We start from the raw sequence: 16,225 nt of genomic DNA on the forward strand, positions 1-16,225 counted from the left end.
CAGACCTGTCCTGGCAGTTTGTGCTGGACTGATCCAATGGAGCAGGACAAAGACTGTTTTTCATCATTTGGATTTTTGTCTTGACTGGCATAGTGGGCGAAAGCTGATGCTCTCGAATGTGGCCTGCGCAATCACCAGTGATTAGGATTAATTCGAGCATTCCTTCCATCATCTTGGTTTTATCCATGTTTAAAAGTTTGTTCCTAATTTCCTTTTTACAGTCAAGTTGTGAGATCTCTAGTCGATTACAATTACAAACCAATGAAGTGGTAATAATGTAATAGGAAATGATGAGGTCAGATCTCAACTGCAATAATTAACAGTTAAGCTGTGATATCGTAATGCTTCCTGCCAGCAGTCGAAGCTAAAAGGCAGACCACAGAGCATTATTACAGTGGCAGTTTAAACTGTGTAACTTATAACTGACCTTTCATTCTTCTGATCTATTTTTTTCTAAACTATACAGTGATCAGCAGAAAGGAGTAATTTATAGCAACATGTTTATTTTGTGTCAGCAATAGGTAATTACAGAAAAAATTGAATCTCCATGCATGTTTCTTTTTTTTAAATAACATTTTATTAAAGAAAAACAGAGCATATCAAGCAATAAATGGACAAAAGGATACAAAAGACATAAGATACAATTCGGCCACATATATGTCGAAGCTGGAGGATCTTCAAAGAGCAGCCCTCACCCTAACTATCCCATGACAACAAAAAATATCAAACAATATATGAATACACAAGGACAAAAAAATGAAATACATTTCAGCCACATGTATGTCTATTTCGAAAGATCCCTAGGGGGCAGACCTTGCCCTATCGATCGCCATGTCTGCAGTAGGAGAACTGCAGATATCGCCTCTGTATATGTTCCACGGCCCCCACTTCTTGTCCCACTTTTTGGGGCAGCACCTCAATGTATACACGGTTTTCTAGGCCAACATAGCCCTGTCCATCTCTGCAACCATCGGATCACAAACGGGCGGTCAGGAGAGCCCCAGTGCATTGCTATGGAACGTTTAATAAGGAGGCACCCTAGGGCCAACCATTGGTGTTCTATGTCCGTCAGGTCAGTCGCCTCCCAAACATTGAGGATCCCTCCCCGGGGAGTGAGTGGAATGTGTTTCCCCAATGTCTCCGTCATTTTCTTAACAGCCCCTTGCCATAGGCGTTGGATCACCAGGCAGTCCCATAAGGTGTGATAAAAAGTACCTATCATGCCGCAGCCGCGCAAACAGTTAGCATCGGGGCGTCTGCCCAATTTGGCTAGTAGCGGGCCGGACATGTAAGTTCTGTGGAGTGTTTGAAGCTGTTTCAAGCGGAAGCGGTGGCAGATGGCAGATTCCCGTGGGGACATCAGCGCCGCCAACCAGTCAGTATCCTCTAAGTCGCCCACGTCGCCCACCCACTTGAGGCGCAGAGCTGGAAAAAAATCAGGTAAATTGTTACAGAGCTTGCGGTAGGTACAGGAAATCGCCTTAGTCAGAAGGGGTTCAGAAAGCAATCTGTCCTCTAAGGGTGAACCTTCTGGGAGGGAGGAGAGGTCAGGTATATTTATCTGGATAGGGTGTTTAACCTGGAGGTATCAAATGACCTCCCTGTGTGAGAGTGTGTGCTTCTGTTGCAATTCTGGGAAGGATAGAAGTTTTCCTTTGTGCATCAAATCCCCAACGGTGGATATGCCAATAGTATCCCATCTGTCAAATCCCGGCTGGAACATAGGAGGCCGAGACTCTGCGAAGACCAAAGGGGCGTCGCCCTAGTGAACTTGTTGGACCAACCAAGGCTCTTAGAAGCGCGATGCCATATGGCCACCGTCTGTTGCATGGGACCTACATAGCGATTACGCTGTGGTCTGCTGTATAAAGCCCCCAGGTAACCCCCACGCCCCGTCTGATAGCGTTCGAAATGGAATGCCGGGTCCGTGGGTGTACCGTGGATCCACTGATTAGTGGCCACCAGTTGGGATGCCTAGTAATACAGGCGCATATCAGGTAGAGCAATGCCGCCATCGTACCAGCCCTTAGTGAGTTTACGGAGGGCGATGCGAGGTGCTTTGCCGTGCCACAGCAGTAGGCAAATTTCTCCCTAAGAGTGGTCCATGCATGTTTCTTGACATTCTGAGATTCAGCATTCTTTTAATCTGACTTACATTTAAATTATTCAAATAATTTTTCAACAAACTACTAACTGCTTTTTGGTATGTTTAATTTTGCCCTACAGATTTTGCTTTTATTGTTCATGTGTGTAATATGTTCTCTTTTATATGAAAGAGTAAGACAGCTAGGATATATGCAATTGGTGGGAAGGGTAATGGTGTGAATATGTATTATAAGGAATAAAATACCTCAGCAGTACATTAGAAAAGGATACAGCATGTCACTATGTAGTTCCATGACCAAAGTCACTGAACTCCTCGCCAACTTGAAATATCCTTATAATGTACAACAGAGAATAGATTATCCCAAAAACATAAAGGCTGCTTCCAAACATTGCTATAACATGCACTTTTAAAATCATTGGACAAGTATAGTTACCACTTGTTTTAAGGTTAGACTACACAAGGGAACTGTTATGGGAAATTGTGCAAAGACCTAATGAATGTAGATGAAATGTATAGCAGAATATCAAATTCTCTAACATTACTGTTATATACATTGTGCTCAAGAAGGTGGAGCCTATAATTTTTAGGAGAGGGCATGATTTTCTACCTTTGTAACAAGAGAGAGCATATCCCAGGAGGTTCTTTTCTGGTAACGGGAGAGTGCCCAAAGTTTGCTTCTTTAAAGAGTTGGGCCCCCCAGGGTTGGACTTATCTATAGGAAATCAGGCAGAGCCCGATGGTCTGGTCGGAGAGGTCAGTGTGTGGACCATTTTTCGACTGTTTGTGGGCCGTTTTTATGGTTTGCTAGGTCGGATTTTGCTATTGATTTCCCTCATATTAAAAAAAGCATAGCCTGCAGCAAGCACAAATACATGCAGGCACCCATATCTTGCAAAACACTTATGCAGCTTGTGTTTACAACTTCAAACTGCCTTGTTTTGCAAACGTGTCACATTTTTAGCTTTCGAATTCAATGTTGGGGGCCTCTTCTATTTTGTTATTCAGGTCCATTTCCTTCCCCAATCCGACCTTTTCCTGATCTCTTCAGGGAACATTTTTAGTGTTCTCTTAACTGTAAGGAGTAAGGTTTCCCAGAGGTTACACATGAACTTATCTATAACTAAGTCCCTAAAAGAATCAAACTTATGGTAAACAATATGCTGAGCGAGCAAGGGAACTCTTCCGACTATCAACAATGCAATATCAAAAGGATTTCATACATCGGAATATTTTAGTAATGAAAAGTTCCAACTCCGAGCCAGCGGATTAGTAAAGATCATCTCACACCCAACCTTCCTCTCACCTTCGAAGGAAAATCACCTCTCCTTCTAGCAGGGGCTCCTCACTGAATGAGACACTTCAGGGACATGTCACTCACAAGGTATTTATTTGTTCCAGAAAGAAAAAACATTTCCTCAAAGTGCTTACAGATGAAAAACGAATCTGGCCTTGTCTGCCAGTAGCCTCTGAGGTGATCATGTACAACTTTTGGGCCTAGACTTAAACAACCTTAGCTACAACAAGAAAGGTTTGATATCTACCAACCTGAGAGACCAAGGGAAAAAGATAAAAGGTGAAGGAACAGGCAACCAGGGCCAGATTTACTATTCTTTGATGAAAAATAACATTACACCAAAGTTGCTGGGCTGCCGTAGCTCAAAGGAAGAGATGAAAAATGTGCCATATATACTCAGATATGTGCAGTTTTTCTCTCCACGAGAGCTAGCGCACTTTTGGCAGACATACGCCAACACTCACACCTTTGCGCTAAAATACAAGGGTGTGTGCCATCTCTTAAGTATAGGTTTTGTATTGGAAGCGGTCCCAAGCATATACTATCTTGGAATGTAGAAGTGGTAATACAACTAGACCACGTTTGTGATTGGATGAGTATATTCATAAACAAGACCATACCTTGAATCACTTGCCTATGAAAATTGTCCAGACAAAAAACAATGGTTCTGTCAGATACAAAGCAATTTCTTTGTTATGTTATAATTTTAAATATTCTTTACGTATTTCACATCATCAATAATAAAAATACAGTATGCAAAAACACACAACACAGCTCTTACTTTAAATGATTTTTCTTATTATGGATATCTTGAATGAATTAATCAATTGAAATGGGGCTGTCCAAGACAACAGTGACATTGAATCACAAACAAAGTGAAATGCTTGGGTGACTGATAGTGACAAGTGATGACTGTGCTATACAATGGTAAGGGAGGATGACACAATAACATACAAAAACATGAATAGACATCAGACCATTTTTTTTAATTCAATAGTCTCAACAAACACAACTATTCTTTTTTCTGTTGTGACTTTATATGGACGGATTGATAACAGAACGTCGACGTTTCGACCCTAAGATGTGGTGCAGATTTAATTGCAACCGGATTGGGTCTTCATCAGGACAGGGAAATATAGGACAACCTGCAATCGAAAAGGAGGATTTTTTAAAAGTTGGTGTGTGTAATGTGGTGGAGATAAGGAGGCAATGCCAGTTTGGCCTGCTCACCTGGTGACTTTAAAGGACTGGAAGATTCTTCAGTAGCCTGTGAGGCCGGGGTGTCAGCCGACACCCTTACAATGGTTTCTTTTGGGGGTTATCTGTAGATATATGTACACGAATATCAGTACATGTGTGGTAAGGATGGACCATGTGAATAAGGTGTCCATTAGTGTACGTACCTTAAGCAATAAATCCAGATTTCTTCACCATCCGGTGGAGAAATGGGGGATGTGTGCCGCATTAGCGATCACCTTCGAAAGTAAATGAGACCCCCAATGATTTCAAAACCCCTGAGCACACTGTGTATCTAGAATAGATAAGGATTCCAGAAGTGGGGCAGAATAGAACTCGTGGTGTCAAGGACTACTTATATATAAAACCATGTGTGGCGATTAAAACAAAGATCTACATCGTATCTATGTGCCCTGTGAGGTGGATATGGCGGGCAAGTGATGGCAGAAGTGAATCGCGTAATAGTAATGAACCATCCTTCCCTACACACAGCTGTTAATGTAGTACATATAGCCGCCTCCGTGATGTGCTAGTCAGCACAGTCATGCGCTTTTAAAGAAGAAAAGAGCGAGTACATATATGTGGTTATAGGGGATAGGAGCCGAACGCAGTGGATGGTCTATGTGTGTTCGGAATGTGGACACACGATAAAAACCCCGTATTAATTAAAGTTCACGATGAACTGGGCATGTGAATTAAAAGGCATGGGGTGTAAATATAGTCCTGTGTTTAGTTTCATATGCGTTAGTATTACGGGTGGCTGGAGATGCGTATTATTTAAAAATATGCAAATATAGTCCTGTGGTTAGTTTCATATGCGTTAGTCTTGCGGGTGGCTAGAGATGCGTATTATTTAAAAACAGAGACTATCAAGTGTGGCCCAAAGCTCATCTTACCTTCTAAGTGCTTGTACAGGGAAGGTCAATGTGTGACTAAAAGTATTCAATTCACTGAGGAAAGGTGATCTCTAAGGCGCTTGGAATCTTACAGGAGAGATGAACAGATAGCTGCTGTCTTCTTCTCAGTTCAGCGATTAATGGCAAAGAAACCCGCACACGCCGTCCCTACTAAACAGGAAAGGCTGCGTGGCCTACGTGTAGTGGAGCATGTATCTCCTACTGGTCTGGGTGATGTGTAAAACCTGGTGGTGGCTCGATATCTACAACATATTCTCTGTGCATTGTGAACGAGGTAGCTCCATATATGTAGAAAATAACTCGTGTGTGTACTGAGTCATATTATGAAGGGTCTTGGTGGCGCCCAACGTTTATATTAATTAGACGAATCTGCGTATGTGAATAGGAGGCAGCTGGCGACAGCAAGTGTATTATCAGCTAATATCTTCATGTAATTTCTCATGTGTTGCAAAGCATTAGTTAAGACGGTATTTCGAGCACATATTCTTGGCGGTACATATATTAGTCAATGCATGTTTATCTTGTGTTGAGGCCTATTAGTGCCTGAGGGAAGGATGTTTTATCATACATACAGAGAAAAACCTGATTATTACATTGTTGAGTTAACGGTGGTACAGGCATTTATCAATTTACATTTTTACAATCCACAGTGTATTTTAACGGCCTCTATACATATAGTCTAGTCCACGTATGTGTCTGACACAGCAGAGGTTAGAACCTAGGATGGTGTCCTAAAAGGTGCATGTCGTGTATTATGTATTTAAAGCATGCTCATTTGTAAGAATGTTTCCTCGTGCTCTTTCAAACCATGAGTTACAGATTCGAGGATATGGATCCAGCGGCATTTGTTGTAGTTGAGTGAGGAGGCCATGTTGCCCCCTCTCTGGTGTAGTTCTACTTTATCCACTACCCACCACTCCATTTGTTCATGTGTGTGGCCACAGCTGTTATAATGTTCAACCAAGGGTGCACCTTGTACCTTGCAACGAAGTCTACTCTGGTGCTGTAGAATCCTGTTTTTTACCCTTTGGGTAGTTTGTCCTACGTAGATCATCTGACATGGACATTTAATGGCGTAAATAACATTTTGGCTGTTACAGTTCGTGAACTTGGAAAGTGCACGAGTTTTAAGAGCTGTGACATATAAGCTCCTCCAGCCGCATCTCTGAACGCCCCCTTGCCCTACACGAGCCCTCATGGAGACGTGTATATTGTTTAAACCAGGCAATTCTAATTGTTAAAGTCATGATGATGATCCCCTTGTAATTAGAGCGCGGGATCGAAACGTCAACTCTTTCTAGTAGTCATACATCTGATCATTGTATATTACTGTTTGTATGTGCTACTCTGGGAAACACTGATAACACTGATTTAAAAAGTGCCCAGTACGCTCTCTCTTCTTGCCTGAAGAAACCCTTCCTTCCTATTCTATTCTTTTTTCACTTTTACTGTGTTTACCTCTTAAGTACGGTGCAGGACTGTGCCTTACTGCAGAAATTGTGTTTTTTTGCTAAATGTATTCAGACTCTAAATCTTTTGATTCAATCTAAAATAAATTCCCTGTCCAGCTGGGCAAGGAAAAATATATAGCAGCCTATTGTGGTCTATATAGTATTAAGTTGTATTGTTGAACTGCTTAGGACCTTTTGTTTCCTTGTTCAGCTTGCCATTGCTGGCTGGTGGGCGTACTGGCACTGATGTTGCCATGGAATATGTGTCTAGCCTGACGCTGCAGACTGGTACGGTGCAATGCGACCCTGGATTGCAGTGCCACAGCATCAGCATGTTTGATATCATTGGATTCACAGTGACAACACCTTTCCACCATTAAAAGTGTCTTTGTTGTGACTCACGTAAAAATGCCACTATTAGAGCGTGGACATTTCTATGCTCTAAGATTCTCGCGTGTGCCTTTGTGCCTGACTCCAGTCCACACTGGAGATTGGGGGAGCTCATCTGGGCATTCCCGAGCGACAGCTATAAAACACTAGGCATGAAATTGTAATAACAGACCTCTGCCATTTGCAAGCCTAGATGGAGAGATTGGAGGGAGAGGTTTTGACAATTGGTCTCTGGAGCCAGATCACGGCCCAATTAAAGATTAGGATCTGTATTCAATGGCCTCATGGCGGACAGGAATGAAATTTATGGGAGATATCTGTGGTTCAAAAGACACCCTTTGACCAACTCTCAACTTCAAAGACACACTGTGGTACAACTACTGGTGCCACACTTCAGGAAAGGGTGAGATACGCTTGTGGGGATGCAGGTCCAAACTTCATGATGCACACTACCAAAGTTACACTGTTGTGTATAGGGAGAATTGCTGTCATTGAGAGGGACTATGTGCCCTGTCTGAATAGTGACTGGTCTGGGCCAACTACCTGCTGCCATGTGGGACACTGATGTGTGCTCTCCAATGGCTTGACAAGTTTGCCCCCTGTTCTTCGAGATCTCAGAGACATCAAAAACTCCTACTAGGGACTACCACCATCTGCCTGTGACATCTGGAGGGTGGTGCCCTTGCAAGTGCCCAAAATGTCTGCCTGGAATCCACCTAGTAGCGCAGCATGGGAGGAAGAATCAGAAAAGTGCCTGGAGACCGGATTGCTTTGTGCGGAACTCAGAAGTCTGCCTAGCTTCCAAGGCGTGTGGCCCCCTCATTGTGGATACCTCAGCATGCATAAGTGTCTTGTTCATGATGAACAGATTCACTGGTTATGGGATACAAAGTGACCTGCTTCTTCGATTGTGCCACATCCCTCTCATGCAACATGCTAACTGCATGCTCATTGCGTGCATTGTCTGATTCATGGGTTGCATGTGGAGCTGGGGGCGTAACCATAGTTGGGCCTTATTGTACCTCATGAGACATTGCTGAACTTTTGCTTGAGTGTGTGGAGCGTATTGTCTGGTTTAACAAATATCAACTCACGCCAGGCCTCATTTCCAGGGAGGTACAGAATTGCAACTCTTCTTTTTGGTGTGATACAGTTTCTAGTTTGCTTTCGACGAGCACACGAGGGGGGGTAGACTATTACTGCAGTTAGGCTCAACTCGCTACCTTGTCTGTCCATTTTGTGCCCTACCGTCTGCAGGTTTGGGCTGCGGGGGCAGTGCACCGCTTACTCCCACTGTTGGCCTACTCATCCTGCCTTAAGGCATTCCAAGGTAAGTGGCTTTCCTCCAGCACAATACCCTGCCAGTGAGCCTCGTTTACCAACAAATGTACTCCTTTGCCTGCCACATCTCCAGGCGGCTCCCCCTTTCACCTTTTGGAGTATTGCTCCTTTTTACCTTTTAGGTGCAACTTAATATTGCTATGGCTGCCCATATGCTGCAGGTGTACCCCATAAGTCAAATATAATTCTGGGTGTCTTGGGTTGATCTTTTACCTGCATCACAAGAGCGTAAGATTACTGGCCCACTCATACACATTTCTGCTGCTTATGGTGAATGAGCAATTTAGCACCGAGATCTGGAGGGCATGATTAATGTGTGCTGTGTGTGAAAAGCAAATTGCGCTCTGCTTGAATGCCAGAGTGGCAAGGGCCTACGGGTTCCATTCTGAAGCTTGTCTTGTTCATATGCACAAGATGGAAACCAGTAACTGAAGCGGGGAAAAAATAGATGGGCTCACACTTAGAAATTCAATTAGACCCTTTTGATACAGGGGGAAGCTGATTTGGCTTCCGGCAATTACCATTTATGGGATGTAGGGGTGAAGGGTTTGTTGCTGAAGTGTGAATGGTCCTGTAGAAGGGGTTCAGCCCTTTCTCTCGCTTCCCCTTCCTCTGTCAATGTTGCTCATACCGCTTTGTGCCTCTCTTGTGGGTGCTTCAGCCTTGAGATGACCTCTGCTATGAAAAGCATTACTCTAAATTAAAGCTGAGGCTGAAAGATAACCTGAGAAGGACACATGAAAAGAGAACCATACAAACTGGTTCTGAAAGTGCAGGTAGACAAAACCATATCTCCGGTCAGTCTGCCATACCTGTATAGAGTGGGGGCTGTTGACTCACTTGTTGTCCTCTTTGCCTAGTGCTAGGGTGCTTCACGGGGAACGGAGAGCACTATAATGCTACCAGAGTTGGTGTCTGCCCGACAGCTAGCAACCCAGGGATGAGAAGACATCACCTGAAGCCTGATCTGAAAGAAGAACTGCTTGTCTTGCCATGAAATCCAGAGGTGTACTGCCTGAGTGAGAGGAAGGGAGCAAGCCAACACTACAGAAGGAGCTGATTGTTGGTGTGGGCAGAAGTGATTGACTGTGAGAAACTCATCCTCTTTGCCCAAATCATCCCCATGTTTTGACTGATGCTGACGGTTACTGACTCTGATTGTGCCCTGGGCTCTACTAACCAGGCCCTGGGCCAGTGCTCTGTTTCAAAGTTATATGGTAATTAGGTGTAATTGCAATTAATACTGACAACCTACCTGTAAGTCGCCAGTATATGGTAGGTTTAGTCGCCCAGTAGATTTAATGTACTTAAGTGTGCACTGATGTTGTGCCTGCTCCCATTTTAAAAGTGAGCTCTGCCTTGCAGGCTGCTTTTAAAATAAAATGATGTACAAAATCAACTTTGGAATGAAAGACAATTACAGAGTCTTAAACTACCCTCATTTTACATATAGGTTACCACTAAGGTTTGCCCAAGGAGCCTAAAGAGGAGGATGCCATGCTAAAATAAACAGGGACATTATAAAAGATGTTTTATAGTCTCTGGTGAGGGAAAAACTGCCAATTTCGGATGTTCCCATTGTAGTACATTACTTCCATAGGCTAACATGGGAAGGCTTCATTTAACATTAATAAAGTCTATCATTAGACAGGAGTGAGCTAAAATAATACTTCAAAGTATGAAAATAATAGTTGCAATAATTCGAGAAATGTCCCAAGGTTGGGTTTATTATAACTGTTGCAGAAAAGTAGTTTCAGTACTGATTTCCTAAAGTTACCTAAAATTAGCCCTGTAGCATTCTCTTTTGATTGGGCAGTATTTCACAGGTGGAGCCAAGCTCCTCTGATGAGGAGTGAAGTTGCCAGGGCTGAGACAAAGGAAACATCTGGTGGGAGGAGATCTGCTGCCTGCAGATGCCAAGACATGAAGGGGACTGGACAGTCAAACTGGTCTCCAAAGGAAGAAAGACAGTGAGGACAGGAGCCAGGCCCATCCCCACTTCCTGCACCACCAGCTTTACAGGAGCCCCTGTAATTGAATTAGCAGAGGGGCTGGAAGGAGAGTGTGGAGGAAAGTTAACAACACTTGTGGTGGGTTTAGCTAGAACTGAAGCTCCAGGAAAGAGTTTATCTATTTCGATTTTCTTGAAGTAGTGCTTTCTGGTACTAGAAAATGCCACACTTCAAGGGAAGTGGTCATCCCACAGGGTGGTACCCTGCACCCCATTGGTCAGGGGTAACCCCTTCTTGCCAGTCCAGAAACCTGTGAAAATATGGGACAGCTGCCCAGCAACTCATACCCCTGCCTGGAAACAAGAAAAATAAACTGGCCTGCTGAACCCCTAGTCTGCACCAAAGAGGACAGCACTCATAAGGTCGGCACCTGCTGCCCATGCTGGGCTACACAAACGAGGACTTTGCCTTGCTTTAAAAGTTTGAGGAGTGGTCTCCCATAAACCAACTGGTGCAAAAGAGCTTCAAGAAGTCATCTGCATTAAGTCAATCAAGAAAAGCCAAGCTGACCAGAGTGCAGGGGACTTTTAAGAATTTTTTCAGGTTCACTGTGGGAATTGTATATATTTGTGATGATGTCGTGTGTGTGTGTGTGAATGTAATAGTAAGGATGGATAACGAGGGATGTGTGTCCAAGCAAAGGCTGGGAATCTACCTGCATGGTGCTTATTATTTAGCAGGGAACCCAGACTTATAACCATAGACCTGTCTTGGCCCTACCAGGACAAAAAAGGATAATGTTGCTATATATGCCCATGGCTGAGGATGTCTAGCCTTTGGAATGCCTTAAGGAAAAGACTGAAGTAGGGTAAGAGACAAAAGGTTTCAGGAGGGATCCAATAATTTTACTTCCTGTTGAAATATATGGTGGGAAAGGCTGTAGTGTCGCTTTCAAGGGAGATGGATACTGGGAACTGAAGTGATGTCATTTCCTGTTGAGGTCAGTGCTGTAGAATTAGGTCCGCCTGTCTGGCTATTGCTTATAAAGAATGCTTTGGTGGAAAACCAATAATGTCATTTCCTGTAGAGAAGAATGCTGTGGAATCATCATAAAGGATCACATTACAATGTATAAGAGAATACTCAAGGATATGAGCACAATGTCCATACAGTACAGAGCCGCCAGTTGTCTTAGATTGTCAATCTAAACCCTTGCCAGTTAAAGTTAAGAACATGAAAAAATGTCACTCTTAAAAGCATACTTGCAAGATACTTGTTTTTTAAACAAAATCTCTTTTCATCATATTGCAATATGTTGCAGATTAATCATATATTGGTTCATAGCTCAACTCTATGTAGAATTCTAGAGATTCCTGATCCACCTTTTGAATGTGCAATGTAAATCATTCATCTTGAAGTCATGTCACATGTTCCATTTAAGTGGCATGCCAGTGTAATACATTTCTAACATACTTGTTTATGAAACACTTCTTCTTTCTATCTGATGACTAGGGGTAGACGAAAGAATGACGAAGAACAGCAAGAGTCCATTCCTCTTCCAAGTGCAAGGCATATGATGGATGAGGCAGACAAGCAACAAGGAGGGTACACAGAACCCAAGAAGCTGTCTGGTACCCACAACTACTTCTTCAGCTCAAAGAATGCTAGTGGTGCTGGTAGTGGCCCAGGATCAGCAGAAGATGGGCTGCTAAAAAGCCAGTGAAAGCTAGAGACCAAATACCAATTGTTTTATTAGAATGTCGACCTATGAGTTCATATAGCTGTTCAGTGACATATATCTTGAAAAACACTTAGAGCCTGATTCCGATCTTGTAAGGAAAGCATCCCGACCAAGTCTGATCTGGAATGCTTTCCATATGATTCAGTGCACTGGTGTCTGACCGAGCGAGTATGATGCATTTGCATGCTTACGGACTCGGTTCGGTCGGACTCCCATTGAACTCTATTGGAGCCTGTATAATGGAGGTGTACACAGGCGCCCATAGCAAAAAGGGGTGGGTGGGGAAAAGCGTACACCCTGTGGCGGGCACCCCATCGTGCCCGCCACACTGTGCATGCTTGGATCGGGGAGACCCATGAGCACCCCCACGGGTCCGATTCGGAGGGCTCCTGGTGAAGGGGGGCCTGCTATGGACCCCCAAAGAACGATTCTGGCAGCTTTTTACATTCAGTCACACTGTATTGTGAAGGGTGTCTGAATCGTTCATCGTACTTGCTCACTCGTAAACAGAGTCCATAGAGCTGTACGAATCTTCTCCGCACAAGTTGTACAGACTGGCTCGGGTTCATAAACAATTCAGTCAACGCGGATGCGATATTCACATCGTACTTTGTCGTTTGGAATGGGGAACGATTCGGTTGGGAACAAGGGCTCCTTAACAGTTTAGGCAACTCTGTACACGATTCGGACTCCTTCCTTACGAGATCGGAATCGGGCCCTAAGTTGTCAATGAGTTAATGCATTTGAAAGCCAAGCAATGTATAAGATTTTTGAACTACATCCCATTTGCATGCATATCATTAGAGAAGCTAAACGTATATTAACCAGAAATCTTGAAAAAAGGGATCAGGTCCTAATCAAAACATTTTTAACTACAGTCTTGGACTTTTAATCCAGATTTGTCATGACATAACTTTAATAACTGTAGTGTAGCAAGAGTTCTTATTACTACCCTACTCAAATGCACTTATTTTATAACGTTTGAAAAATAAAAAAGTCAGAAGATTGTGAGTACAAATGAAAGGTTTCTCTATTGAAATTTGCTGAACTATTTTAATTCCTAGAGAGCAACAGCAAATGTACTTTGAAGCATTGAAGAAGAGCCCATGCTCTTGCCGCACAATAGTACACACAAGCACATACACACATGCACACAGATAAACACATTACACATACACATGTTCGCATGCATGCACACGCACGCACGCACACACACACACTTTTAACAATCGCAGGTTGGATATCAGTTTGGTTGGTATTTGTTTCAGCATTTTTTCACATGTTACAAGACTACCAAACTTTTGCTGTTTCAATAAGGAACATGTGTGTTTGCTTCGTTAATCAGTGAAAATAAATTAATAAAAAGACCAACACGCTGTTTCGAGCCTAATAAGGAGCGTGCAGTGATATTTTGATGTATAATCCTTACAATGTTTTGTCATGCCCTTGTTAAATAGCTATTAAATGCATTTAAAACAGGAATGTTTCCTGTATTCTTTAACGATTTCACACTGGTGTCTAATTTTAGAGAGTTGTATGCGATAAATTCAAAATGGATACATACAGAATATATTTTTATCTCTTATGTTTCAAAGGGAATTGGTAGTGTGTGGTTAATTGTTAGAGTATTGGCTGTGGAACTTGAAGCCTTATTATGAAGGCATTCATTATTTCTATGCAGCTAGTAAGAGCAGTTATCTGTAACTCCTGAGGGATTACCCAGAATCCCAGCCCAAGGGCCCGATTATGACTTTTGGAGGGGCGGGCGGATGCCACTGCCATGACCACACACCACCAAGAGTCGCCGCCGTCAGTCCAGCAGATTAAAACTTAAAAATGGTCTGGTGCCGTGGCGGTTCCATGGTGGTGCCTCTGGACTCAGTCAAGAGCTATCAGACCAGGATACTGTGCTGAGGGGGCCCCCTAGAGCACGGGCCGCCCGCACCATGGGTGCTCTTGGTGCCCATGTTACGCCACTGCACTGGTATCACCACAAAGCACTGTGTAGTCCTTGCCTGTTTTGATGCAACTTATGACTTGGCAAGGTAGACAGTGTAAGTGCTGAATAGGTGGGCGATAAACTCTTTCCACTGCAAATGTGACAATGTGAGGCCTTCATTTCTCAAAACAGGGAGATTCTTGGCAGATAATTGAATTTCCCAGTGCTCTCAAAGTTGGTGGTGCAGAGAAGCATTACAACTCCAGTGCATGTACTATATAAAAATATTTCCCCCCATTTTAACAGAGTTGCTTTACTTCTATTTCATTGTTCAATACCCTTGGTTCACATATCAGTCTATGATGTTTAGACATGACTGTGGAACGCTATGTCTGAAGATAGAATGCAGTGAAATGGAATGGGGGGCTTGTTTGTATGGTTTGTGACAGCTGCTCAATGTGACCAGGCTGTCAAGATGTGGGTCTGGTGACTCCTGTGTAATGAATACACCTAACTGGACAGATGTTTGGTGGTTGTCATCTTTCTTAATGACAACTTTTGTTGGCAACGAGCGGGAGCAGGAGCTGCTAGGTCCTCGACTCATCGCCATGACACCGACATTCCTTCAAGCTGGCTCTACTGATAACCGCATTTTTATTTCTCGTTGTGTGCGCCCCATTCTCTGATTCCGTTTCGCGATACCCCTGCGTGGGAGTTTGGATTTTCAAGGCAGGACGACCCTCCCATGGTGCCTCAATTTGAGTCTGGCAAGGCGCATAAATCGAAGAATATTCCAATACGTCAGCCTGCTGCCATTTTATGACAACTAGTGAGCATTACTCAATTGTTTTACTGGCCCGTGATGTAATTAATATTTGCCATATTGTAGCACTTGAATTTGAATTTACATTTAAAATATTTGTATAGCGCAACATACACCATGCGGTTTCTTGGCGCTGTGGAAGCAAATTTTAGCAGCAAAACAAAAGACTAAAAGAGAAAAATTGGGATCAGTTCACATTAAGAAAGGCCTGGGTGAAAAGAAAGGTCTTAAGATCTTTACGAAAAAGAGAGTAGTGTCTAGCCAGACGCAAGTGATCAGGGAGGGAGTTCCAGAAAGATGGTGCTAATACTGAAAAGTTTACTCCGCCCCATTTCTTGCATCTGTATCGGGGAACCTGAAGGAGAGATTGTGTAGATGAGCGAAGCTCACGGGCAGGGATGTACTCCTTTAACAGAGAAGAGATAAAAGCGGGGGCAGTCCCCTGGCGCGCCTGAAAAACCATACAGCCGGTTTTGAACAGGGATCGCTCCCTGACAGGTAGCCAATGTAGTGCTTTTAGTAGGGGGGTAGAATGATGGGAACGGGGAAGGCCATATACCAGTCTGGCCGCCTGGTTTTGAACCAGCTGGAGCTTCCGCAGGCTATACGCTGGAATGCCGTTGTAAAGGGCATTGGCGTAGTCCAGCCGGGAGACAACCAGTGCGGACATGATTAACTTAAGTGCAAGGGGAGAAAAGAAACGAGAAACAGAGCGGATAGTTCGAAGTACAAGGAAACAGGAAGAAACAACAGAACTAATTTGTGAGTGAAGATTGAGCTGGTTATTAAGTTTAATGCCCAGAGTCTTAACTGAGGGAGAAGGTGTGGGGGGGGTCCTAAGGAAGAAGGCCAGAAGGAAGAATTCCAGGGACTGGAGGAACCACCCGTAAGGACCAATTCTGTTTTATCAGGGTTCAACTTCAGATGGTTGCGGTTCATCCAGTCCCTGATGAAAATCATAATAGACTGAAAGTTAAAAATAGAATGCGGGGAAGAAGACAGATTGAAGATAAGCTGGAGGTCATCTGCATAGT

General features: G+C 43.5%; 1 protein-coding gene across 1 annotated transcript in view; it reads left to right on the forward strand.

The window, feature by feature from the left end:
* LOC147691771 (solute carrier family 22 member 6-A-like) overlaps positions 1–13,895 on the forward strand; it is a 475,311-nt gene extending 461,416 nt beyond the window's left edge. The window contains exon 10 of the mRNA XM_086938064.1: positions 12,201–13,895. Coding sequence (XP_086794190.1) covers positions 12,201–12,411 — 211 coding nt within the window. The 3' untranslated portion in view covers positions 12,412–13,895. The remainder of the gene's footprint in view (positions 1–12,200) is intronic.
* Positions 13,896–16,225: the final 2,330 nt, after the last annotated feature.

Source organism: Lissotriton vulgaris, chromosome 9 (assembly GCF_964263255.1).
Source record: "Lissotriton vulgaris chromosome 9, aLisVul1.2, whole genome shotgun sequence".
NCBI lineage: Eukaryota > Metazoa > Chordata > Amphibia > Caudata > Salamandridae > Lissotriton > Lissotriton vulgaris.